The 23,265-nt window shown below is 52.2% G+C and overlaps 12 protein-coding genes and 1 pseudogene across 13 annotated transcripts; 4 read left to right on the forward strand and 9 right to left on the reverse strand.

The window, feature by feature from the left end:
* Positions 1 to 182: 182 nt before the first annotated feature.
* On the reverse strand, positions 183 to 1,505 carry MSY001_0619 (uncharacterized protein; the record flags this gene model as incomplete). The annotated part of the gene is made up of 2 exons (XM_018885691.1): positions 183 to 1,387; positions 1,448 to 1,505. 2 exons carry the CDS (start codon positions 1,503 to 1,505, stop codon positions 183 to 185), a joined length of 1,263 nt encoding a protein of 420 aa, XP_018739239.1.
* Positions 1,506 to 2,150: 645 nt separating this feature from the next.
* Positions 2,151 to 2,547, forward strand: MSY001_0620 (uncharacterized protein; the record flags this gene model as incomplete). Its single annotated transcript, XM_018885692.1, has 3 exons — positions 2,151 to 2,212; positions 2,253 to 2,380; positions 2,417 to 2,547. The coding sequence occupies 3 exons, from the start codon at positions 2,151 to 2,153 to the stop codon at positions 2,545 to 2,547; spliced, it is 321 nt and encodes a 106-aa protein (XP_018739240.1).
* A 152-nt stretch (positions 2,548 to 2,699) lies between these two features.
* MSY001_0621 (uncharacterized protein) lies at positions 2,700 to 4,439 on the reverse strand (the record flags this gene model as incomplete). The annotated part of the gene is made up of 2 exons (XM_018885693.1): positions 2,700 to 2,863; positions 2,948 to 4,439. The coding sequence occupies 2 exons, from the start codon at positions 4,437 to 4,439 to the stop codon at positions 2,700 to 2,702; spliced, it is 1,656 nt and encodes a 551-aa protein (XP_018739241.1).
* A 388-nt stretch (positions 4,440 to 4,827) lies between these two features.
* MSY001_0622 (uncharacterized protein) lies at positions 4,828 to 6,163 on the forward strand (the record flags this gene model as incomplete). Its single annotated transcript, XM_018885695.1, has 2 exons — positions 4,828 to 5,986; positions 6,012 to 6,163. The coding sequence occupies 2 exons, from the start codon at positions 4,828 to 4,830 to the stop codon at positions 6,161 to 6,163; spliced, it is 1,311 nt and encodes a 436-aa protein (XP_018739242.1).
* A 2-nt stretch (positions 6,164 to 6,165) lies between these two features.
* Positions 6,166 to 6,787, reverse strand: MSY001_0623 (uncharacterized protein; the record flags this gene model as incomplete). The annotated part of the gene is made up of 3 exons (XM_018885696.1): positions 6,166 to 6,543; positions 6,569 to 6,678; positions 6,715 to 6,787. 3 exons carry the CDS (start codon positions 6,785 to 6,787, stop codon positions 6,166 to 6,168), a joined length of 561 nt encoding a protein of 186 aa, XP_018739243.1.
* Positions 6,788 to 7,206: 419 nt separating this feature from the next.
* MSY001_0624 (uncharacterized protein) lies at positions 7,207 to 7,879 on the reverse strand (the record flags this gene model as incomplete). Its single annotated transcript, XM_018885697.1, has 3 exons — positions 7,207 to 7,518; positions 7,547 to 7,695; positions 7,726 to 7,879. 3 exons carry the CDS (start codon positions 7,877 to 7,879, stop codon positions 7,207 to 7,209), a joined length of 615 nt encoding a protein of 204 aa, XP_018739244.1.
* Positions 7,880 to 7,962: 83 nt separating this feature from the next.
* Positions 7,963 to 10,366, reverse strand: MSY001_0625 (uncharacterized protein; the record flags this gene model as incomplete). Its single annotated transcript, XM_018885698.1, has 2 exons — positions 7,963 to 9,044; positions 9,115 to 10,366. The coding sequence occupies 2 exons, from the start codon at positions 10,364 to 10,366 to the stop codon at positions 7,963 to 7,965; spliced, it is 2,334 nt and encodes a 777-aa protein (XP_018739245.1).
* Positions 10,367 to 10,686: 320 nt separating this feature from the next.
* Positions 10,687 to 11,227, reverse strand: MSY001_0626 (annotated as a pseudogene). The gene is made up of 2 exons: positions 11,084 to 11,227; positions 10,687 to 11,034 (listed from the first exon to the last, which is right to left on the reverse strand). Coding segments are annotated over exons 1-2 (492 nt in total).
* A 297-nt stretch (positions 11,228 to 11,524) lies between these two features.
* Positions 11,525 to 12,373, forward strand: MSY001_0627 (uncharacterized protein; the record flags this gene model as incomplete). The annotated part of the gene is made up of 1 exon (XM_018885699.1): positions 11,525 to 12,373. One exon carries the CDS (start codon positions 11,525 to 11,527, stop codon positions 12,371 to 12,373), a length of 849 nt encoding a protein of 282 aa, XP_018739246.1.
* Positions 12,374 to 12,452: 79 nt separating this feature from the next.
* MSY001_0628 (uncharacterized protein) lies at positions 12,453 to 13,349 on the reverse strand (the record flags this gene model as incomplete). The annotated part of the gene is made up of 2 exons (XM_018885700.1): positions 12,453 to 13,285; positions 13,310 to 13,349. 2 exons carry the CDS (start codon positions 13,347 to 13,349, stop codon positions 12,453 to 12,455), a joined length of 873 nt encoding a protein of 290 aa, XP_018739247.1.
* A 1,971-nt stretch (positions 13,350 to 15,320) lies between these two features.
* On the forward strand, positions 15,321 to 16,362 carry MSY001_0629 (uncharacterized protein; the record flags this gene model as incomplete). The annotated part of the gene is made up of 2 exons (XM_018885701.1): positions 15,321 to 15,731; positions 15,763 to 16,362. The coding sequence occupies 2 exons, from the start codon at positions 15,321 to 15,323 to the stop codon at positions 16,360 to 16,362; spliced, it is 1,011 nt and encodes a 336-aa protein (XP_018739248.1).
* Positions 16,363 to 16,958: 596 nt separating this feature from the next.
* Positions 16,959 to 18,434, reverse strand: MSY001_0630 (uncharacterized protein; the record flags this gene model as incomplete). The annotated part of the gene is made up of 1 exon (XM_018885702.1): positions 16,959 to 18,434. One exon carries the CDS (start codon positions 18,432 to 18,434, stop codon positions 16,959 to 16,961), a length of 1,476 nt encoding a protein of 491 aa, XP_018739249.1.
* Positions 18,435 to 20,922: 2,488 nt separating this feature from the next.
* Positions 20,923 to 22,770, reverse strand: MSY001_0631 (uncharacterized protein; the record flags this gene model as incomplete). Its single annotated transcript, XM_018885703.1, has 1 exon — positions 20,923 to 22,770. The coding sequence occupies one exon, from the start codon at positions 22,768 to 22,770 to the stop codon at positions 20,923 to 20,925; it is 1,848 nt and encodes a 615-aa protein (XP_018739250.1).
* Positions 22,771 to 23,265: the final 495 nt, after the last annotated feature.

Below are 23,265 nucleotides of genomic sequence, written 5' to 3' on the forward strand. Positions count from 1 at the left end.
TCTCGCGAGTAAACTCGCGCACCTAAAGTATTAGCATCACTCTATAAAGTCACGCATGCGTACATTATCAAGGCTCTCCGCAGACATTGTGAAGGAGCGAGACAACTACGTGTGTGGACCGTGCGGGTAACCCCAGCTGGCTCCTCGTGCCAGATAGTGTACTCGGCCGAACTTTTGTCCAATTACAGACGGCGTTCCGAATTGCGGCGACCGTTGACAAAGTCGGGCGACTCGAGCGTCATCTCGGGGCTGCCAAAGAGAGCGCGGTCCACGGCTTCCACACCCAGCATGAACGAGTGATCCTGATTACCCACCTCGTACTTCCACGAGCCGAAGCGGCCGCGGCTGAGAATGTTGAACTGGTCCCGCAGCGTAGGAAGAATCTCCTGGAGTGCTGCGTCACGATCCAGACTGGGCGTCGGGTAACCGGGAGTGAACTTGCGGTGGTATGTGCTGACAATCTCGCTGTCAGGAAGCAATAACTTCGTGTTCACACAGCCACGGATCGTGTCTTCCAGCACTTTGTCATTGTCAACCGGCTTGAGGTGCGACTCGGACACCTCCATCATCAGCGACCAGTAAGGGCCGTCCTGCGGCTCCGACGAAGGCGTGCCATGCGTAGGGTCAGCGTACTGAAGTGTGGGTAGCTTAGCATCCTTCTGCGGGCAGTTGTAGGGGCTGTAGTTAGAGAAGATGGTGGCGCGGTAGAAGGGGCAGTCGTCTTCGGGGAAGTAGAGCCAGCACTTGTCACCGATCCGGTTAGGCAGCTCGCCACGGATACCAATGCCAATGACATGGGTTGACGAGTAGACCAGCTTGTCGCTGACCGTCTTTTGCATCTGGGCCTTTAGAGTGCCTTCAACACCCTCCATCGTGTTCACTAGGTAATCAAGACCCATGGTCGACACAAGGTGCTTGTACTGGATCGACGAGCCATCCGACAGGTGCACTGTGTGCGCCGCAGCATCCACCTTGGTGACCTTCTTGTTGAATTGGAGCTTGTCCTGCGGCAGCGTCTTGGCGACCGCCTTCCAGATGCCACCAGTGCCGTCACGCGCAGGGAATTTGAACGTGGCATTTGGACCCCAGTTGCCAGCCACTTTCTTGTTGAGCGTGTTCGAAACCACCAGTTTCAGATTTGGCGCAGCGACACGCTCACCGAGCCACTTGCACTGCATCATGGTGGTAGGGACAGCCCACACCTTGAAGTTGTAAGGGCGCATGAATAGATCGGCAATGCCCTCACCCATCATGCGCACAATCCACTCATCAAAAGTCTTAGGGGCATCCTTTGCGCGGATACGCAGCTCAGTCGCGTCAATCATGCCCTCAATTGCTTTCACCTGGTCCTCCGTAGGAAGCATAGAGATGTTGTTTTGGTAGGGGTCTGTGCGTGAGCCATGCAAATAACATACAAGGCACCCATACGTCACGACTGCGCACATACGAGATACGCTGGTGCTCGTACCAGTCCTCTGGCCTGGGCAAAGCCTCAGCCAGTACATCGTCAAAGTAAGCATAGTGAGAAAAGATGACATGGCCTCCCACATCGAACAAGAAACCTTCATTGGTCACGTCCGTGGAAGCAAGACCACCAGCCTCAGAATTCGCATCCACAAGAGTCCAGCTTCCGAGACTCTAGACGTAAATTTCACATCCTCTGACACATACCAGCTGATTGAGACGCTTGGCAGCGCCCAGACCTGTGGGGCCTGCAGGTTAGTCGGTCCATTCTGCATTCAGGCACACACGTCTATAAAACAATGCGGCAAAAAGGTAGACCTTAGTGTCCTCCCTTCAACAAGCACTCGTCCATAGCGTGTGAAGCCCTCAACGTACCAGCGCCAATAACAAGAGTATCAACTTGCTGGGTAGACATGATGGATATAGACGTCCGTCCGGGCAACCTGAATGCGGGTGCCTGCACGACAGACACGCACCACGCGCACGCATATATGCGCACGTGGCTGCCTGCATCCGAGTAAGCGACCACGTAAGACAGAGAGGTGCTAGGGCAGGTAGAACTATAATGGTCACGTGTTTCTGTACCAGCGCCTAGCGCCACGAACGCCGCTCTCCTGGCAAGGCTTCGTCTCGCCTCGATCGTCAAGAGTATGTACGCTGAGTGCAATTCGAATTAACCGTAACAGATGGTCAACATCCCGAAGACCCGCAGGACCTACTGCAAGGGAAAGCAGTGCCGGAAGCACACGTACGTTGCGCCTCGCCACGGAACGGAACTGACAGACCAGTCCCCACAAGGTGACTCAGTACAAGGCCGGTAAGGCTTCCGAGTTCGCCCAGGGTAAGCGCCGTTACGTTCGCAAGCAGAAGGGTTACGGTGGTCAAACCAAGCCTGTCTTCCAGAAGAAGGCCAAGAGTACGTACTAAATAAGTCGTGTTGCTAACCCGTCAGCAACCAAGAAGGTTGTGCTGCGTCTCGAGTGCACGGTGTGCAAGTACCGCCACCATCTCGCGCTTAAGCGCTGCAAGCACTTCGAGCTTGGTGGTGACAAGAAGACGAAGGGTGCTGCTCTGGTGTTCTAAGTGCCATGTATACGGGCCTATGTACCTGCTGGTGCCATAGCCACCTCGCCATGCCGCTTGGTTGTATAGCACTGTCTCGCCAGCAATCAAAAGGATATCATGCACTGACATGTTCTTGAATAAAGCACTTGGTGTGAAACTATCGGTGCGGTTTACTCCGGCCGCGTGCCAGGCCCTCGCGGTGCACTAGGATTATACCATCCATAGTCCTTGGACCGGCCATAGCCCTGTCCCCCCACACCAGAGGCACTCGGGAGACGTGGCATGGGTGGATAGGCACTCTTGGACGTGGGTGCACCTGCCATAGGAGCCGTGCCTGGCGGTATGCCTGGTGGCATCACCATTCCGGGAGGCATTACGACGGGTGGCCGTACAGGCCGCATCGTTTGCGGCGGCATACCTGGGTGAGGCGGCATACCTGGGTGAGGCGGCATGCCGGGGTGACCTGCCGGTACGGCTGCAGGAGCCTTGCGGTCGCGGCGATTGCGGTCAATTTCCTTGGATGGCAGATATTTGGGTAGGGACGCAGGATCCGCCGGATACGGCTTGGTCCAGAACCACTCGTGCTCCAAGGCCTCTGCGGCTGTCATGCGCTTGGCAGGATCCAGTACAAGAAGCTTGTCGATCAGATCGGCACATTCACGGCCACAGTCCACTACCGTAGTGAAATGATGCCGCACGTTGCGGGGATAACGACCAAAATCATGACGGCCACGAACATTCGGATTGGGGTCTGGTCGACCCGATGACGTCGCATTTTTTACACCAGGCAGGGTCGACCACCCGGGAAAGTTGTCGTCATTGGGTGAGCCACAAAGAGCTGCAATCAGCTCCAGCTGATTAATTTCGGACGTCCCCTTAAAGATCGGCTTGCGTGTGATCATTTCGGCGAGGATGCACCCAACCCCCCACATGTCGATGGCAGGACCATAGGACCGCAGCCCAGCAAGTAGCTCAGGAGGACGATACCAGCGGGTCACGACCATTTCCGTGTAGTTGTGTGTGCTTTTCCATCCGCGATTGCGCCAAGCTTCGTCCCGGTCATGGAAGGGGCGCGCGAGACCAAAGTCAGCAATCTGAAGCTGGCCATGGTTGTCAATCAGCAGGTTGGCTGCCTTCATGTCACGATGCATGATATGATTCTTGTGCAAGTATAGCATACCCTCGAGAAGCTCGCGCATGTATAGTTTGATTTGGTTCATGGGCAGCTGCACGGACGGGTTGTCCAACAAGCCGTTCAAGTCATGGTCCATATAGGGCTCGACCATGTATACATCGCCCATTTTACCGCGCTCGGTGGATGCACGGTATGCCATGTCAATCACAGGCACAATATAAGGGTGATGAAGCATCTTTAGGAGCTTGATCTCTCGCAGTGCCGTGATGGGAAGGCCGTCTTTCACCTCATAGATAGTGACCTTCTTCAGAGCGACACTCCGGCCTGTGGCCTTTTGTATGCCTTGCTTCACTTCACCAAAGGTGCCCTGACCCAACTTCACAGTGAGGTCGTACGCATCGATATTACTGCATCCGTGGAATTGACGCTCAGACAACGGTGCCGGTTTCTCACGCGCACGCCGGGCCAGTGTACCAGGTCGCGGGCCTTTGCGCACTTTGACGGGGACAGATAGCTGTGGCCGGGTGGGCGGGTCTCGCTTGGCGGGCAGCTCCAGGCGGAGAGGCTGCACGTCACGTCGGGGCTCACGGCGGTCGCGATCATCATAGCGGTAGCTTCTAAAGTCTTCGCGTGACCTAGAATAGTCTCCGCGCCTCTCCCAGTTGTCCCTTCGGGAATCCCGAGCATCGTCAAGGTGGTAGGGCGCAGGTCGAGGACGTTCGTACGCATACTCACGGCGTTGGTATGGGGGTCGATCGCTGCCATAGTCACGCATACGAGAGCCCCGTTCATCACGGGACCTTTCTACCCAGTCATCGGGACGTCTCCGAGGTGGCTCGCGGCTTCGGTAGGACGAGCGCGGAGGTCCCGGCGGAGAACGACTTGGAGAGCGACGACTGGACGACGGCCTGTAGCCGGACGAGCCACGTGCAGGGGGCGATCGTGAGCGTGTTCGTTCACTAGACCCGCGGGGTGGCGATGCATCGTATGGGCGCGACACACGCATGTCCGGCCGCCTCTCCCACTCGTCGCGCGGCATCAGCGGACGAGAACCCACGGAGCGGCCGATACTCTCGGGGTCGGTGTTGGTTATGTAAGCGAGGTGAGTCGATCCTGCGTCGTGCACCAGAGCACTCGCCCCACGGCACTTGCGCGTGCGGAGCATGTCGGACGATCGTTTCCGCGATGCATTTCGACCGCGCGAGACAGATACAAAGAGTAAGCCTAAGGTGCCGCAAGAGGAAGTGAACCCCAATGTACCGATGTACATGGCACAGACGCCATGGTACCTGAACACAGGGGGCAATGCGTCGCTAGAGCACCAGCGGAAACCGCCCTCGGCCAAGGCATCTGCTAGTATCGATGACTGGTATCAGCGAGGCGCTGTGGTGGGTCCAGCTGCTAAGCGGTTTCGAAAGGGTGCCTGTGAGAACTGCGGAGCCATGTCTCACAAAACGAGAGACTGTATGGAGCGGCCACGCAAGAGGGGCGCAAAGTGGACCGGCAAAGATATTCGACCAGACGAAGTGGTTCAGAGCCTCGACGATCTAGAATACAATTACGATGCAAAGCGTGACCGGTGGAACGGGTACGATCCGTACAGTCATCTCGCCCTAATGGAGCGCTACGAGGCCGTGGAGGAGGAGCGCCGCAAGATTCGAGAAGAGGAAGATGCAAGGGCTCGATCTGATACAAGCGCGGCGCAAGCGGCCAAGAAAGAGAAACGCGTACAGCGCGATGACGACTTTGACAGCAGCGACAGTGATGACGATGACGACGACGAGAAATACGCAGATAAGGCCAGCATGGTAGGCCAGAAGATGGATTCGGACAAACGCATCACGATTCGCAATTTACGCATACGCGAGGATCGCGCCAAGTATCTCTACAACCTGAACACTGAGTCCGCGCATTACGACCCGAAGACGCGCTCTATGCGTGAGGCACCGAATCCGGGCAATCCCCTGGACCTAGACCTGGAGAATGAGACGTTCGAACACAGCCAAGGCGACCATGTGAATATGCAAAAGATGCAACTCTTCGCTTGGCAGGCGGAACAGCGGGGTGATGCCATAATGAATATGCAGGCAAACCCCACTGTCCACGAGCGGCAGTACAAAGAAGCGAGCCTGAAGAAAGAGAGGGAAGCCAGCGAAGCAAGATCCAGCATTCTCGAGCGGTATGGTGGGGCTGAACACCTTGATACCCTGCCGCGCGAGCTCCGAGCGGGTCAGACAGAGGCCTATGTGGAGTACAGTCGCACAGGCGAGGTGATCCGTGGGCCAGAGCGCCCAAGGGTGCGCTCGCGCTACGAAGAAGATGGTATGTGCGTGGTCACTAATGACAGTGTACGAAAACAACCACACTAGTGTGTGGGGTTCCTGGTACGACATGGCCCGAGGCGTTTGGGGCTATGCGTGTTGTCACAACACCTTGCCACGCTCGTATTGTACGGGGGAAGCCGGCAAAGAAGCGCATTCTACATCCTTGGGAACATAATTTCAGTGAAGAAGGCGCTTGTGCGCGTCTGCTGACACCTGATCAATTTGCGATGTGTGCTTCTTCGTGATATCCTCCAGCTTCAAGTCAGTCGCCTTTCGTAAACATACTTTTTTGGCCTCCTTCTGGGACTCGTTCTTGCTGAGAACCTTGGCGTCAGTGTCATGCTTGAGGCGCTTCTGAGCTGCCTGGCGCGCCGAGCGCACAGCGGCTTTGGCGTGCTCGCATTCGTTCACGCATTTCTGGACAAGTGCCTTGCGCGTTTCGCCTGTGGCCTTGGGCACATGTACATAGAGAACGCCTTCGCCTTCCTCAGGGGCTGGCTCTGGGGTCAAGTCCTTGTTAGCAGCGTAGACCGCCTTTTCTATGTGCTTCAGAGTCTAGCGTGAGTATTAGAGGACGTACGCTTGGTTCATAGGCGGTGATCAAGAGCACACTGTCCCTCACGCCTACCGTGGCATAATTGTGTAATGGTGCCGGCTTGGCTCCCTTGCCCGCAACAACACGAATGTCATCTAATAGAGCTGGGGTCAATACGCTTGCATACGTACTTGGATCTACACGGCCGAGGGAGCCGACGAGGGCTTGCACGATTTCCTTGCAACGGGCCACCGAGTTCAGCATATGCTTTGCAGTTTCATCCAGATCAAGCTGTGGCTCGACATCTGCTGGTGCCGCTGCGTGAGACGTCTTTTCTGTGTGCTTACCGCCCTTCTTCTTGGCCAGCACGCAAGAGGTGGACAGGGGTCGTGCGGCTGGAAGCGAGGGCTGGCACAGAGCTACGCGTGCTGCGTGGTGCGGGAGAAGCTGGGTTCGCACGGCGAGTCCCAGGCGCGCGGTTCGCGCTGCGCGCCATCCAAGAATCCACATGATAACTCGACAACGTGCGTGCGGTCACTGACGTTGCTCCACACGCGCTAAAAGGGCCAATTATGAAGTACATGGGCTAAGGGTATACGATAAAGCCAGCTGGCCAGGAGGATGCACAAAGCCCAGCCGGCGCCATCACACATGTTCCACTATCCGCCATCGTTCGAAGAAAGTTAGTCGTATTCTTCGTCTTCTTCAAGCGCACGTTTAGCACCGTGCGTTTCATTTGTTCCTACTCCCTGGCCATCGACATCGACCATAGACATGTCCTCCGTCGTTTCGTTCTCCTTTGTCTCTGTAGGACGGCCGTCTGTAGCGGGCTGGACAATCGTGTCACCAAAACGAGTCTCTGGCGGTGGGTCCGGCACAATGGCAAAGTTCACGTTGGTGAGACAGAATTCGGGGGGCGGCAGGCGGATACCCGAGCGGTTCGACACGGGCGGAAGCGGAACACTGTTAAGAGATGTCGCAAGAGAAAGAAGCATCTACTGTGAGCATCGAGCCCATACACACCTCTTTGGGGGGTGGCTGCGTGAAGCTGTAGTTGACTCGGCTTTGAATGGCCAATTGGACATCATCGATAGAAATGCTGCTTCCGCCCTGACGCGAGGATGCATGGTCAGCATAAACTAGTGCATCCTGGAGTACTTGTGTTGTGTAGCCTGCGCATGTAAGTCGACCGATACACGTACGGTGGGCGAATTCCAAAAGTTGCACAAGTACCGCAGGCTCTACATCCTCAATGCCCATGCTGGCAAGAATGAGAGACACGAGTCGAATATCGCGTGGCACCGGTACAGGGGTCGTCTCTGCCTCTGTATTCGCATGCGCTTTTGTCGCCGACATGGTTCGTACCGTCACGCAGCGACGGCTGACAACATCGTCCGGGCGCACTACATATTTCCACAAAACCATATTTCCTAGACAGCCTAGTGCACTAGGTAGTTGTCGGCTACTAGCACCGCTTCGTTCGAGAAGGGCCGCGGTGCACCTGACGAAGCATCGACAATACTGTCAATGCCGATGTTCAGGAGAGGCTGTGCCGCAGAAAAGTCCACTGACACCGGGAAGAAAACGTCGGCAGTGTCAGCTCCACTGGAGACCGACATGTCCATACTAGCCGATGCGTTGTTAGCTGAAACGCTGGGAATACGCCAGGTGATGCGACTGTTGGCCACGTCAAACTCGCAATCACCTTCTTCGGGGCCGGAGATATCCGGTGTAGATCCTGCTGGCACCGGCACACTAATTACCACATCGGTGAGTGTGAGTGAAGGATTCTCCAACTGGTATTCGATATTGGCTTCGCATGCACCATCACCCGAGGGACTAACCCAAACTGTGATGGAAAGGGGCAAGGTCGAATCCTCCTTGGAAACCGCACGCCAGCGGAGCACACCCACCTGCTGGTTCTGGGGAAACTCGCGCTTAGGATCGCGCAGCGCAATGGTGCGATCAGCTGCCCATGGCTGCTTGTCAACATGCGGGTGAGTACGGTACTGGACCTCTGCACCACCAAACCGCTCATCAGCCTTCAAGTGGATGCGCAGACGCGTTGAGGCAGGGTCAGTGATTTTCAACAGCAAATCACCCTTAATCTCAAGCGAGTCAAGGCCACCGTCACGATTGCCCGTGGCAGACACACGCTCTTTGAGTAAGAGGTGAATGCTCTGTGCAGCAGGCGTTTCATTAGCCGGCACTGCAGGTTCTGGCACGGGGGCACCCTGAAGACTAGACCCATGTGCCGCCTGGCCCAGCTCGGTGAGCGACGGAGACATCGTAGAAGGTGCCTGAGCCTGGTCCAAGGCACTCTGGGATGCGCTGCCAACCGATGGTCCCTGCAGAGGGGGAGCAGCTCTGTCACGATAAGAATCTGTGGCAAAAACATCCGCTGCGCCAGCGTGATAAGGGTCCTCGGCAGTCTCGGCGGCAGTGGCATGGCTCTCGACAGGGTAGGCATCTTCGGCAGGATAGGCTTCATCGACGGGATATGCTTCTTCGGCAGGATAAGCTTCTTCGGTAGGATAGGCTTCATCGACGGGATATGCTTCTTCGGCAGGNATCCTCGGCGGGGTAGGCACCCTCGGCGGGGTAGGCACCCTCGGCGGGATACGCTTCTTCGGTAGGATAGGCATCCTCGGCAGGATAGGCATCCTCGGCAGGATAGGCATCCTCGGCGGGGTAGGCATGCTCGGTGGGGTAGGCATGCTCGGTGGGGTAGGCATGCTCGGTGGGATATGCTTCTTCGACAGGATATGCTTCCTCAGCTGAATATTCCTTTTGCGCAAGATAGTCATTTCCAGCAGGCTGAACATCAGTGAGGCCAGGCTCCTCCTTCCAGGATGAAGCGGGCCGAGTGTCTTCTGGCACAGGCACATTCTGAGACGGGACACTGTTTTTCCCCTGATCCGTAGATGCAGCCTGGGTCTCTGACCAAGGATCCGTCACGTCGACCAAATCTTGAACAGATGCGGTAGATGGAGCATTATGTTCGGGGCTGACATCGCGCTCAGAGGCATCGAATCCTTTCGACACCGGTCCAGTCTCGCTCATAGGCACCTTTGCTGGTGGTACAACTGCCGCGGGCTTGGGCACAGGAGAGGGGCCGGATATGGACACAGGTTTCGAGAGAGGCTTCGGCGCTGGCTTGACCGATGGGACGGGGACAGCGGCCAGGGGCTTAGAGGATGGCGCCTTGGACACGGCCCCCAACAGCGCAGAACCCTTTGGTTTTTTTCCAAGCTGCATACCCTTGTTCTTGAAAGGAGCCGCCTGTACAGGCGCCGACGTATCCTCGGGCATACTGTGCACTGGTGCCGCTGTAGGAGTTGAATCGTACGTGCGGGGCATGTCGCTGCCAAAGCCAGACTGACCACGACGAGCTGCGTCGCGCCGCTGCATCTCGAGCTGGCGCGCGCGGCGCTTAAGCTCTTCTTTGGCCTCAAGCTCCTTGTTGCGCTCAATGATTTCATGAATGCGCTCTTCGTGACTGTCCATTTCCAGCATCGTGCGGACCTGCGAGAGCGTGACTTTTTCTCGGTAGCCGAGGGATACGATCTCATCAAAAGCCTCTAAGATCTCAAAGCACGACATAAGGATGTCATTCTCATCCAACGAGTGACACTGGTCACTAACGGCTCGAGCAAACAGCTGTAATGATTCAATGTCCTGGAGAATATTGGAATTTTTCGTCGTAATGAGGATCATATAGAGGTCTTCCAGTGGCTGGTACACGTAACGAACAAACTCTGTTTCCACAAATGTATGCTGAGACCCAGAATGAATCAGCTTCGGGAAGGAGGCAAGTAGTGCCTCGACCCGCGAGCCTGCCATTTCCCGGAATTGGCGTGAAATGACCGCTGAACGTTAATTCTTCTACTTTACGTACGCTTTCCCCCGCGTGTTGCAATGGAAGCGGCAAGAAGGACCTAGTCACGTTAGCTAACAGTGCATTACTCGCACATACCATGACGCGTGTGGTGCCGTGTACGCTCGGGTCGGTGGGGTGTCGCTCCGTTGGCGCGGCGAGTGTCGCCCGAGGATCACGTGATACCAATGCCACGCAAGGACCCGGACGAAGAGTGCATCATGACGCGGAGATACTTGTGTCATAGAGAGAGCTATAGAAAGATGGTTATCGAGCAGGGATCTTACAGGGCAACCTCGCGCACGCCATCCACATCGATGACGCGCACATGGAAGTTGCCTACATCTATGACGAAACGTGTCCGCATCTCGTTAATGCACTTCCGTAACAGGTCCATCGCCTCGTCAAGTGTCATGTCGGGTCGGTGGTATCGATCCATAGTCGACAAAGTTAAGTAGCTTGCATAACCATGTGCAGCAAATGGTACCGGGGCCATTGTGCCGAGATAGTCAACCCAATATAATGCTGGCTCGGCCGTGGGGGCATCGTAGCCGCCGAGCAGGAGATTTACCTGGTATGGACTGCGCGAGCGGATGGACTCTGCCAGTTGGGTGCGAATCCATGATGCAGCAGCCTTGGGTCGCAGGTCGATATTATTGCTAGTCATGAGCGATTAAACGCACATACCGGATAGAGTAAAGTCGCATATTTCGTTCCACAAATTCGGCGAACTGTACTGTATCACCTGCATTTGTTAGTCGAAAGCCCTTTACACATGCTAGGAAAATGAGCGTCTGAACACCACTGGCGGAGTCCATACGGCTCATGCACACGCAACGCACCTGACTCGCCTGAGAAGGCCATCACTAGGCTCTGAGACAGGACCCGCTGCTTGTCCTCGTCGGTCTTCATCTTCACGATGGATCTTGCTGCATTGCCATCAGAAGCAATGATAGCAAAACCCTTGCCTGTAATACCAAACAGGCACTCCATGGTGGCGAAGCAACCTTGTCGCCTACGTACGCTGTGGATGACGACGCTCCCTTTCACGTGACCATCGCGCTTCGCGCCACGGCATCGCGTTGGTGCCGCGCCTATTGTACCTCCACCCCTCGAATCGTGCCATGTCCACCTCGGACGCTGACGATGATAGGGAGGTTGCCCGCAAACATTTGTTCCTAACCGAGTTTTTTGGTATACATCCCCGTGCACTTGTCGACTCCTTGGTCATATCAGCCAACGAGCATCTATACCTTCTGGGCTCTCAACTGGAACAGCACGTGCGCGAGCATCTAGGCGACTCTGCGGAGGCGGATCGAGATGCGGAGCAGGGCGTGCATGCTATTACGACACTGCTGGAACATGCCATTGACCACACCATGGATACTTTTGAGCTCTACTGCCTACGCTCTATTTTTGTTGTGACGCCTGAGCAGTCTCGTTGGGTGACTATGTCGCACCACCGTGGCTTGGACCTGCGACCAGAAGCTAACTCGCACAAAATAACAGACGACCATATTCCAGAAGAAAGATCAGGGAACACAATTTCCGATGCTGAGGATCAATTGCGTCGTCGAATCGCTTGCGCTCGAGCAACGCAGCATCGTCTTGCCCAGGCAGAAGCTGCATCTAAAGTGCTTTTGGAGCGAGCCCAAGCAGTCGCTAAAGCTTACGCTTTTATCCTGAATGGCGCTAGGAGATTGACTGTTGGAAGCGAGGCTCCATCTTCTGCTCTGATAAATATGGCCGATGAAGTGTCATCCAATGTGTACAGCGTAATGGAAGCACTGGACTCCCTTCGTGGGTCCGATCCACTCCGCGTCGCTCTTTCGTGCCCACAAGGTCCTGATCATGACTCGGATGATACAGCATTGGACAATCGTCGCGAGTGGGAGAAAGGCCGTGACGAATATCTAAATTGGGAAGCCAACCGCATCCTGGCAAGCATGAAGCGGACTGGCTCCACTGTCTGAGTGCTACGTCGGGACATAGATACCCTTGCTGGTTACTACCTCGTAACTGTAATTTCCGATGCATTATCTTTGTACACTGTTACGAAGCCTGCTGTTGCTGTTGCTGCGCCAGAGCCTGCTGCCGATAGTATTCTTCCCATTCCTTCGAATAGTCCCGTACAGGCTCTCCATTTTCATTCGTAGATCCCTGCTGTTGCTGTTGCGCGGCCGCTTGGGCAGCGTAATAGGCAGCCCATTCTGCCGTGTAATCGCGCTGACCATCGCCCGCAGCACTTTGAGTATCCGCACCCCAGCTGTAACCAGCATAGGTCGTCGCATCCCATCCGGGGTCCGTGTAGGTAGTGTCTTGCCCAGATTCGCGACCACTGCGACCAGGCCCTGGAGCATTCCAGATAGCGGGATCGCGCCAAGGTGGAATCTTTTCACCCTTCTCGTTGGTCGGGGGTCCCTCGTAGCCAGGAACACCAAGGTACCCACCATGCCCATAACCTCCTGGCATTTCTCCCAGTTCAGCCATGAGAGCGGCGTACTCCGTGTCCACTTGTGTGACACCATCACCCATATCACCACTAAAACCATGCGATTGTGAGAAACAATCACGAGCCACATGACCACTTTGGCCGCAGCGATGGCAAACAATATGCGTAGTCCAATTGCGGTCGTATGGGCATTCAAATTTACGATGTCCCTTTTCACCACAGTTTTGGCATATCTGATTTTCATCATCGCGCAATGTGCCGTTCAAAACCGCTAGTTCACGCAGCTGGCTGCGTTTATGGTCATTCTGGGTCTCCGGCGTCGAGGCAGCTGTAGCCACAACTTCATTGATTAGTTTAATACAGTGCTTCAAAGACCGCTCATTATCAGCCGTGACAATACAGTGCATATCTTCCTCTTCGTTTTCCAAAGAACCTTTGCCATGTTTAACGCTGCCACGGCCACGAATATGAATCTTGGCGCCGCTTTGACTCTCCATCTTTTTCAAAGTATTTCCACGAGGACCTACTAGAAGACCGAAGAAATTGATCTCTGGAAATTCGCGCACAGGTAAGTAAATTTTTTCAGTAGGTCTACCTGTGCGGCGTGTCCCCTGAAATTCAGGTGGTGGGCGGAAAGACGGATCCAGCCGAGATTGACGATCCAACAGGCGTGTGCGCTCTTCCTCGAGCTTGTGGCGGTACCGAATCTCACGTGTGTTGTTCCGGAATCCCTGACTATCATAAGTTGGCGGTGGCGACGGAGATCGCTCCCGCTCTGGCGGAATGACATCCCCGGTACGGAGTTTGCGATTGATCTCGTCCAAACGCACTTGAATAGCGTAGCGATCCAATTCCTGACCCGAAACATTCCCTGAAATAGCAGCAGAAGACAGTTCTTTCCGGTCAGACTCACTGCCCCAGCGTGAGCGTCTCTTTCTGGGTATGTCTTGAGGCGATCCGCGCGACACTCCGTCGTCATATTGTCGCTTAGGGTAGTCACGTTCCGCTGGGTCACTCACGCCCGAGCCCCAGCGGCGCGTATTTCCCAATGGCTGTGCATTCATGCCCGTCCTCTGGGCATTAGTTCTCCAGGACATCGTCAACCGCTCCCTGCTTCACGTATGTGGGGCCGAAGACCTATCGTGCAAGGTGTAACGAGGGACAGCGGAACGCGATCCACCGTTTTCACTCCACGTGGTAAACACGTGGTCAGTACTAAGATGGTCTGAGCGCCTGCTTGTCCGATCCACCGCGAAGGCCATGGGAAAAGGTTCGAGTGGCGCGGCGCGGCGCGCCCAGAAAGCAAAAAACTTGTCCAAGAAAAATGAAAAAGAAGAGAAAAATGTGATACCAAGTGGCCCTACCGATCATGAATCGCAAACAGTCAAGATTAATGAAGAAAGCAAGGTCGATCTATCAAAGTTGGAGCAGAACTCCTCTGAATTACTAGACCCAGAGAAAACTAATACTAAAGGAAAGGGTCAAGATTCAAACCATCATGTGATACTGTCGGCATCGGATGACGCTAACTTTCGTATGTCAAATGATACCCACTCTGCGTCTTCAGACAATGAGCCAGAGCCTGAGACTGGCAATGCGCACTCTGCAAATCACCCTGAGCTATTTAATGCACCACATTCGAATGAAATGGAAATGGAGTCGCTGAAGGAACAAATAAATGCCTTAGAAAGTGAACTTCAGGAAATGCAACAAGCACTTGCTGAAAGTCATCAATCTTTTGCAGAGCAGATTGTGCAAATGTCTGCAACCAAAGATCTAGAGAAGGATTCCGAACTATTGCAATTACAGGAGAGCTGTGAACGGTGCCAATCTGATCTTACAATTCAAAAGGAACGTGTTCGTACGCTGGAGATGCAGTTGGAGGGTCGCGACCGAGCGTTAGAGGAAAAATCAACTATACTAGCTGAAAATGCAGTTGCGATTGCAGATATGCAGGCAAAGATTACTGTACGCGATACGACCTTACTCCAGGATCTTGTATCAAAAGCCTATACGCCGACAACCGAGTCGCTTGCCAAAGTAGCCGTGGATCTTGGATATACTATTGAATCTGACTATGTACGTTGCAGTTGTCTCATAAGAAACAGTCTTTCATGGAGAAAGTACGATATATTTTGGCTAACCACAGCTCCATGCGGCACATAATGCAAAATACACGGCCCTGCATGGTCACTCCCGCAAAGTGCAACATGAAATGAAGGAAAATATCACGAAAGCTATTAACACTATCGAGAAAGTACTAGAATCAGTTGATCCGGCCATAAGAGAAGCTGCCTTGTCGCCGTTGCGGTCTTTGCAATGCGACTGGGAAGCCGGTCTCTCTAGGGCGGAAGCCATATTCGGCCGAAACAATGCGTGTAGCTAAGCGCATATCGTGCCATGCCGTACGTAATTTCTGTGCGCGCAGCCTCCCGTCGCTGCATTGAGCCAAATTTATGAGTGGAACGATGGCGACGAAGCCGATGCCGGCTACGAGTCCTTCGCGTTCCAACTCTCTTGATGCAGGAGGAGCTGTGCTGAGAGCTCTTGCGCGTTCTCCTCACTACAATGAAAATCTGCATCATCTTGACGAGATCCAGCCCGTGCCGCCGTTAGATCTTAATGCCCAAGCCGACAATAGTTCCATCTACCATCTCCTCGTGGTCAAATGGGAAATCCCCCGAAAGTTATTCCATGCGACACCCGGATTTGTTGTTTTGTGGCTTTACTGGAGCCGGACCGACCTGGATAAGATCGTTCAAGTCTTGTTTTATATGTTCCTTTTCATATCAACTGCCGATTTATTGCGGCTCAATTTCATCGGATTTGAGCACTGTTACGAATCAGTACTTGGTGTTTTCATGCGTGATGGAGAGAAAGTAAGTCAGAGAACCGTAACTAACTTGTCAGGAGCGCGTCAACGGTGTTATTTGGTATCTTATTGGCGTTATGGTGAGTCTGCGCCTTTTCCCCGAAGACATTGCATCCGTGTCAATCATGATCTTGTCATGGTGTGATCCATGTGCATCCACATTTGGTCGGTTGTTTGGTAAACGCACTCCCTCACTGCCCTCGCCTCTCTTTGCACGTCGCAAGTCGTTGGCTGGATTTATTGCCGCTACTATCATGGGAACATTTGTTGCTTATCTTTTCTGGGGCACAAGCATTGCTCAGCATGGTGAACGCTCGTCGGGTCTATCTTGGACACCCAAGGGACACGCTCGATTTGGCACATCCCTCATGCCAGACGATTTTCGTACTGGATGGCGTGGATTTTCTCGCGGCTTTGCTTCAGCGGACCCCGACGTGGGCCTCAGCATAAAGACTTTGTTTCAGTCTCAGGCTCCTGCCATCCCCCCTCTTGCCATGTATATCACATGTGGTCTCATTGCAGGTGTCACTGAGGCGCTTGAGATGGGTGGTCTCGATGACAACATTTCCATCCCCATCCTTAGCTCATTTCTAATTTGGATGGTCTTGTGGGTTTGGGGCTTGATGTCCACCGCCTGATCAAAGTTCCAATGTATGATCTACTACAGTACATTAATGCTATACTCTAAAGTTAATTTTAACTCTGTTTTCAACGCGTGCGATTTCTTCGACTCTGAGGACCTCCATGTACACGCTGGTATAGCATTCCATGATATTTTCGAGATTGATGTAGTTGGCGCCATATATATATAGCAAGAGCCATTATCACGATGGCAACATTGACGAACTGATCCATAAGCACGGGCCATTTTAAACATACCACAAATTCTGAATATACACGCACTTCCGCATGGACAAACTTTCCGCACGCACTCCAGCCATGAAGTTCGCGGCTTATCTCCCTATCCGAGCAAGTAACTGCTTGCCGATTATTGTACGGACGACAGTAGGGATAGGCAAGCTTTGCGAGTAAGCTCGGGCATTACTCACGTGGTCGGCCGGACATGGTTCGCAGTCACCTACGGAGTAACATGAGAACTCTGGTTCAAATGCATTGCTTGGCACTGAAGCTGCACTCGAACTTGCACTCATTCGTTGTCGATTGTGCGCGATCGTGTCACAAATGTGGCCCACGCACTGTGCTTCAAAAATATTCTCTAATATACCACTAAATCTCAAGTTGACGATTGCTGTTGCTGTTGGGCGCGCCAAGCATGGGCCATCTTTAGAAGTTTCAAAGCAGGCTTGTTTTGCTCCTCTTCCTCTGGGAAGACTAAATCATAGTACTCCTCCATGGCACCATCGCCTCCCGGCACTTCGCGACGCTTTTTGGTTACACGTGGCATCTTGCTCTGGACAATGTCCATGGATGTCTTGTCGCCATGTTCGGCTTCGAATGCTTTCCATGCTTCGAGTAAAACGACTCGCTCTTCCTTCAATCCTTCATTTCGCAAACTTTCAAGGCCACGCTGAAATACAGAACGCGTCTCTTGGGCGGCTTGAACATGTGCAGTCGTCCGCTGAGCCTGTCGCTCTGCCGAGAGAACCACTTCCTCACCGTTTTCTTGGGCCTCCGCATCTTCATCTTCTTCGAGTGCAATTATAGAAGCCATCTTGTTTAAGGCGTAACTGATCCAGACCTTTACATGGCCCGTCTTCTCTAGCAAACGTTCATACAATGCATCAACACGCTCAAATTCGCGTTCGCCGAACTCAAAGTCAATGTACGACTTCCAAAGAACTTCTGGCATATCCAATCCACCATGATCTGATTCTGCCTGATGAATACCAAGTTCGTAGATTCCACGTGCTCTGTCAACATCGAACAAATTTTGCTCTAGCTCCGCAAATTTGACCCAAGTTGCCGAGCTGCTTGGGTCCCACTTAAGGAACTTTTCATACAGTTTCCGCACACGGTCAAATTCTTTAAGTGCCAATTCCAGCTCGATATAGCCCTTGAAAAGTTTTGGTTTCGGCGCAAGGCCAATGGCAGTTCCCAGAATCTTGCGTGCGAGTGTCAAATCTAGTCGTCGCACCTCGAATTGAGCATAACTCAGCCACAATTTTGCGAACGTAAACTCGCGATGAGGGACAACAGAGACGGCTGCTGCGTAGATCTTCTTAGCACGGTCTAAGTCTTGCGCATCTAGTTCTTCAAACAGGGCATATCTTAGCCACAAGTACACATAGCGTCGCCAAAGACGCTTCTCAGTTGTAGGCGGGACATTAGAAATGGCCCTTTCGTATACATCGCGTACTTTCGCTCGAGAAAGTTCCAGCATTGTTTCAGGGGCACCTTCATCGACGAGAGAGCGAAAAGATTCTTCTTCTAGGCGCGAATAGTCAAACCATATATCATAGTTCCCAGTGACCCCATCGGCTGCCTCAATTTCCTCTTCATACTGTAATCGGCGCTTTTGCGTCACAGTATCTTCAACTCCTTTAATACTTCCAAACTGCTTCTCAAAACGGGTATAACTGGTATAAATTCCTTCACTTTTAGCACGCGGAATCCGCTCAAGCGCATACTTGTAGATCATACGAGCGCGCTCATACTCTCCTTGCCGTGTCTCCATCTTGGCAAACGCGGTAAAGATCGTTTGTGCTCGCTCAAGGGCTCCTTCCTCTTCTCCAAAGAAGTCGAGAGCCATATGAAAGACGTTTCGTGCCTTTTCAAGGCTCCCACGTTCTTCCTCGTACTTGGCCCACTTGATCCACTGCTTTGGCTCTGAATGACAGGTTACTGCGCGCTCCCAAATGGCACTTGCATTCTCATATTCATGGTATCTTACTTCGAAGGCGATATAAGCATTCCATGCGCGCTCATCCGGTTCCCAGCTCATCCATCGTTCAAAAATTTCACGCGTACCACTAACGTTTCCAAGTAGTTCTTCAACGTGAACATATTTATACCAAAGTTGGTCGATCCGTGGCAGAATAGAAACGGCACGATCAAAAAGATTACGAGCATGGTTAATATTACGCATTTTTAATTCTTGTTCCGTATACCGCAGCCAGAGTGGCACATGATGGGGGTCTACGTCTAACGCCCGTTCAAACACCGACCGACACCTCTCCATCTGCCCTTGAGTAGCCTCCCATGTCGCATACTTAATCCATGCGGCCATCTTTAAAGTTAGTGTTAAATATACGTACGTTTCCTCGGAGTCGACGCACTGCGTCTTCAAATTCAGTACGCTTTCGGGCACGATAATCCTCCAGTTCTTCATAGCTCTCGATACGCAAACGGGGGGTTTTTCGCTTTGGGGCAATCTGGCGTTCTTGTGCTTCACGAAGTAATTGCTCTGCAGTAATTTGCAGAGGCGCTGGTGCGCGATTTTTAATGCGCGGCGCACGTCCTTCTGCCGACATGCTGCACAAAGCCGTGAGTGCGACGACGGACCCCATGAGCATTGACTTTGTCATCATTGTCACGTGTAATATTCTACCTCCAATTTTACTGGAAGCATTGGACCAACCGATTTGCATCTGCGAGGGATTATTGCGTAGGTTGTCTTGGCAAAGCCTGTCCCGGCAAAGTTGCTAATTGCCGAGACTATCATCGTAATATCAACTTGTAATCCTTTCACCATCTTGTCTGGTTGTTGTTTGAGTCTCTTACTTCATGCCTACCGAAGGTGAGGCTCCATTGAAGCTTGCTTGCGCCACCTGCATTCAGGGTCACCGTGCTTCTACTTGCAAACATCAAGATGGGTCCAAGGGGCCCTTGGTAGTAGTTAAGCGCAGGGGCCGTCCTCCCTCGCAATGCGCAGAATGTCGCGAAAAACGACTAAGAACCGGAAGACATGCTCGATGTGACTGTAATTCTCGGGATAAAGCCAAGGATGCACTCGAAAACCCAAGAAATACCCCTGCAGAAATGCCCGCAAAGAGACGCAACGTCCGCCCTACTAACGAGGATTTTCAACTTCCAAAGAGGGAAAGCCCATTATCATTTGATTTCATTCTAAATCCTTGCCAATGCAAGGAGGGATCTACCTGTACATGTTGTCGATCTCATTTAGATCATTTTTTCAACCGAAGTCCCGCCACTGGGCTCCAGTCCCCATCTCCTTATACCCCATCAACAAAAACAGCCCATTCCATCAACAACATTAAGCAATGCAAAGATGAAATACTCAGTAAAGAGACCAGCTGTTGTAAAACCGACTCAGACATTAACCGTGGTGCTTCAGAGCGTTCTATGGATTTACTAGTTCGTGCTGCTGACATGTCCAAGTCTTTTACATTTGAATGCCAATGTGGCGAAAAATGCCGGTGCAGTGGTTGCTTGGCTGCTGTGTCTTCCAGAGAAGCTTCAAAAGAAAACTCTGGGTCTACGTGTGGATCTTGCGTTGCATGCGATATCCAATTGCAAAACCCCACAGGAATTGAATCAGTGGATCGTTGGGCCCAAATGACGGACATCAAAAACAACCACAGCCCCAAGCCTTTAGTTTGAGTGGCTCATGCATTTCGGTTTCTTTTCACATTTCTTGGCATATCTATACGTATATACCATTTTTTATTCTTTTAGTTTTTGACAGCACAGAAACAGTCTTGTATGTGCTCATGAATGGGAGAGTCGTGATGGAGCATCTAACAACATGAGATCGACCGAATAGTAATCGATACCAATGTATGTATACAAAAGGTTCTATTACGTTCTCCATATAGACAAAATAAAATGGTAACGCAGCTTATACCCGATTGTCTTGGCAAACCGACTTCACATTGGAACAAAAGGGCCCAACCGGGAATTGAACCCGGGACCTCTCCCAAATTCAGGGCTCCCCTGAGAGAATTTCCAACGTCCCGAAGGGAGTATAATGCGACTATACTATTGGGCCAAGACTCCGTCCTCTCGAAAATACTAACACCTTATATATTGGATTGTACTTTTTGGAATTAAAAAAGGGCCCAACCGGGAATTGAACCCGGGACCTCTCCCAATTCAGGGCTCCCCTGAGAGAACTTCCAACGTCCCGAAGGGAGTATAATGCGACTATACTATTGGGCCTGAACTTCGGCTTTGGTTATACCGGACTACTACTTGATTGAATAACAATCTGAATTCAACCCTTCCTCTATTTTTTTTTATTCCACAACAATTGAGTCGTCGTTATTTATCTCTAGCGTCTACCAAAGACCTCGGCGTTCCTGGCGCTGTGCGCGCGAAATACGCTTATTCATACCCCAAGTTGCCTTCTTCAACTCGATTTCAGCCGCTCTCGCTTGACGCACTTCTTTCGGAGCTGGAGCGATAATGCTTACAAATGTCGGGGAGCAGCCAAATTGTTTGGCAAGCACACCACTGGTGTATGTGTAAGGATCCTTTTGACGAAGATGCTGAATTTGCATGATCTCTTTTTCATTCAAAATTTTCGTAGCATTGCGTGCCTGACGGTGGCGCAGAGGAAGCTGTGGGGGCATACTGGCCGTATCGACATTTGCATTCTCGTTCGCAGATCCAAAAAGGATTTCCGAAACTTCCACCGATGTACGACTTGATGCTTGAGATGGAGGAGTACGTGCGATGAGCGTCTCACCTGATGCCAGAGGAAAACGTGCAGCATAAGGACTCTGGTCCAAAGGATCGCGAGGATGACGGACCGGCGTGTTGCGCATAGATCGGGCACTAGTTGAGAACGAACGTGTGCCGCCGATAAACCCCTTTGGACCAGCCCAAGTACCTTTGACCATATTGTTGTAGTAAACCCAAGGGAAGAAATCTTTTTTCAGATAGTAGAAAGGACGCTGCGGCTTGGACTGATTAATACCAAACTTGGAGAATGTTTCTTTCAATGCGCCGCCGTACTTGAATTCAGCAAGAAGAACCTTGCCATATTCTGTCAGTAATGGACAGGATGTGTAACCGTCATACTTCGCAGTAGGTTCCCGTCCATCCAGACCTGCCAGGAGGTTGGCAACAAGAACGGGCGCCTGAGCCGTAATGGCTGCCGCCGTCTTACTAGTCGGGAGAGAGCTAGAGTCTCCTAATGACCAAACGTTTTGGTACTTAACGTGACGAAGGGTTTCGTTGTCCACATTGGCATAACCAGCTTCGTTGGCGAGTATCGACTTCTTCAAAAACTCAGGAGGACTCATAGTTGGAGTGACATGCAAGAAATCGAAGGTTTTACGCACTTTCTCACCATCTGGGCGAGCAAATACAGCAGTCTTTCCTTGGTCTTCCAGTGCAACCAAGTTATGCTGGAAAAGGCCACCAACACCTCGTTCTTCACGAAGTTTGTTCAAAACCTGACTGTATGTAGGCACACCGAACATAACAGGCAGACCAGTGGCAAAATCAATTTTGATAGGCGAGTTGGAGTCGTGCTTTTTATACAATCCTTTCTTTGCCCAGTGGTCGAGAGCCAGCCACATAATTTTTTGCGGCGCACCGGCACATTTAATAGGAGAGCCTGGTTGAGTGAAAATTGCGTGACCTTCCTTGAATTGGTCAATCTTGGGAAACACCTTGTCGACTGTTTCATACAAGTAGATAGACGTAACGTTGGACTTGTCGTCTTCGAGGGCCTCACGAAGCCCTGAAATCCCATCCAATGTTATAGTATAGCCAGAAGCAACGATCAGATGATCATAAGAAAGCTTTTCGCCAGAGGCCATTGAAACCTGGTTTTCATCCGGTGTCAGAGTAGTCACAGAGTCTTCGTAGAGCTGGATCTTGGGGCTGATAAGTGACTTTTCATTCCGACGGAGCTCCTCACGCGACTTGAGGCCACCACCAACAAGTGTCCAGCCCGGCTGGTAGTGATGGTATGACGATGGTTCGACAATGGCAATTTCGTCTTGTGCGAATTTGCCAGACTTCAAGAGTTGATGGGATACCGACAAACCAGCCGAGCCACCGCCTATGACAACAACTTTGTGCGCAGCATTCAAAAAGCGAGAAGAAGAAGAGAAAAGTCTCTTAGACACTGTCGCTTTAGGCAATGTTGCCGCTCTCATAGCTTGCAGAAGCATCTTGATCGCAGTTCTGGAGAACCTAAATAGCGACTGTATGTGAGCTGATGTTGTCCCGCTTCACGTGACTCGTATGGTGTGCTTCTAATGTCGCCATTCTAACCCTGTGATTGCATTATCCCTGTAACTATGAACATTGAATTTGTAGTCGTCAAATAGCTACCTTGCCACGAGGCTCATAGGGCAAGAATATCATGATGAACGACGCAACAATGAAGGTAGATGCCGATACATAGATTGGAGGCTTGAACTGACCGTCAGGCGTATAAATTGCCACCAAGGTAGATACAATACCAAAAGTTCGTTGGACGCTCATGGCGAAGCCATCTCCTGTGCCACGTTGAGGAGCGGGGAATACTTCATATGTGATTGCATACAAAACAGCATACATAGCATTCTCAGTAAGGCTTGTCGCACAGTTCCAACCCCACACGGCAGCCGATGATCGAGCTGTGGTGAACAAGAATAGGAAGAGGCCAGTCAGGCAGGTAAAAA

The sequence above is a fragment of the Malassezia sympodialis genome, genomic scaffold (genome assembly GCF_000349305.1).
Source record: "Malassezia sympodialis ATCC 42132 genomic scaffold, msy_sf_3, whole genome shotgun sequence".
Lineage (NCBI taxonomy): Eukaryota > Fungi > Basidiomycota > Malasseziomycetes > Malasseziales > Malasseziaceae > Malassezia > Malassezia sympodialis.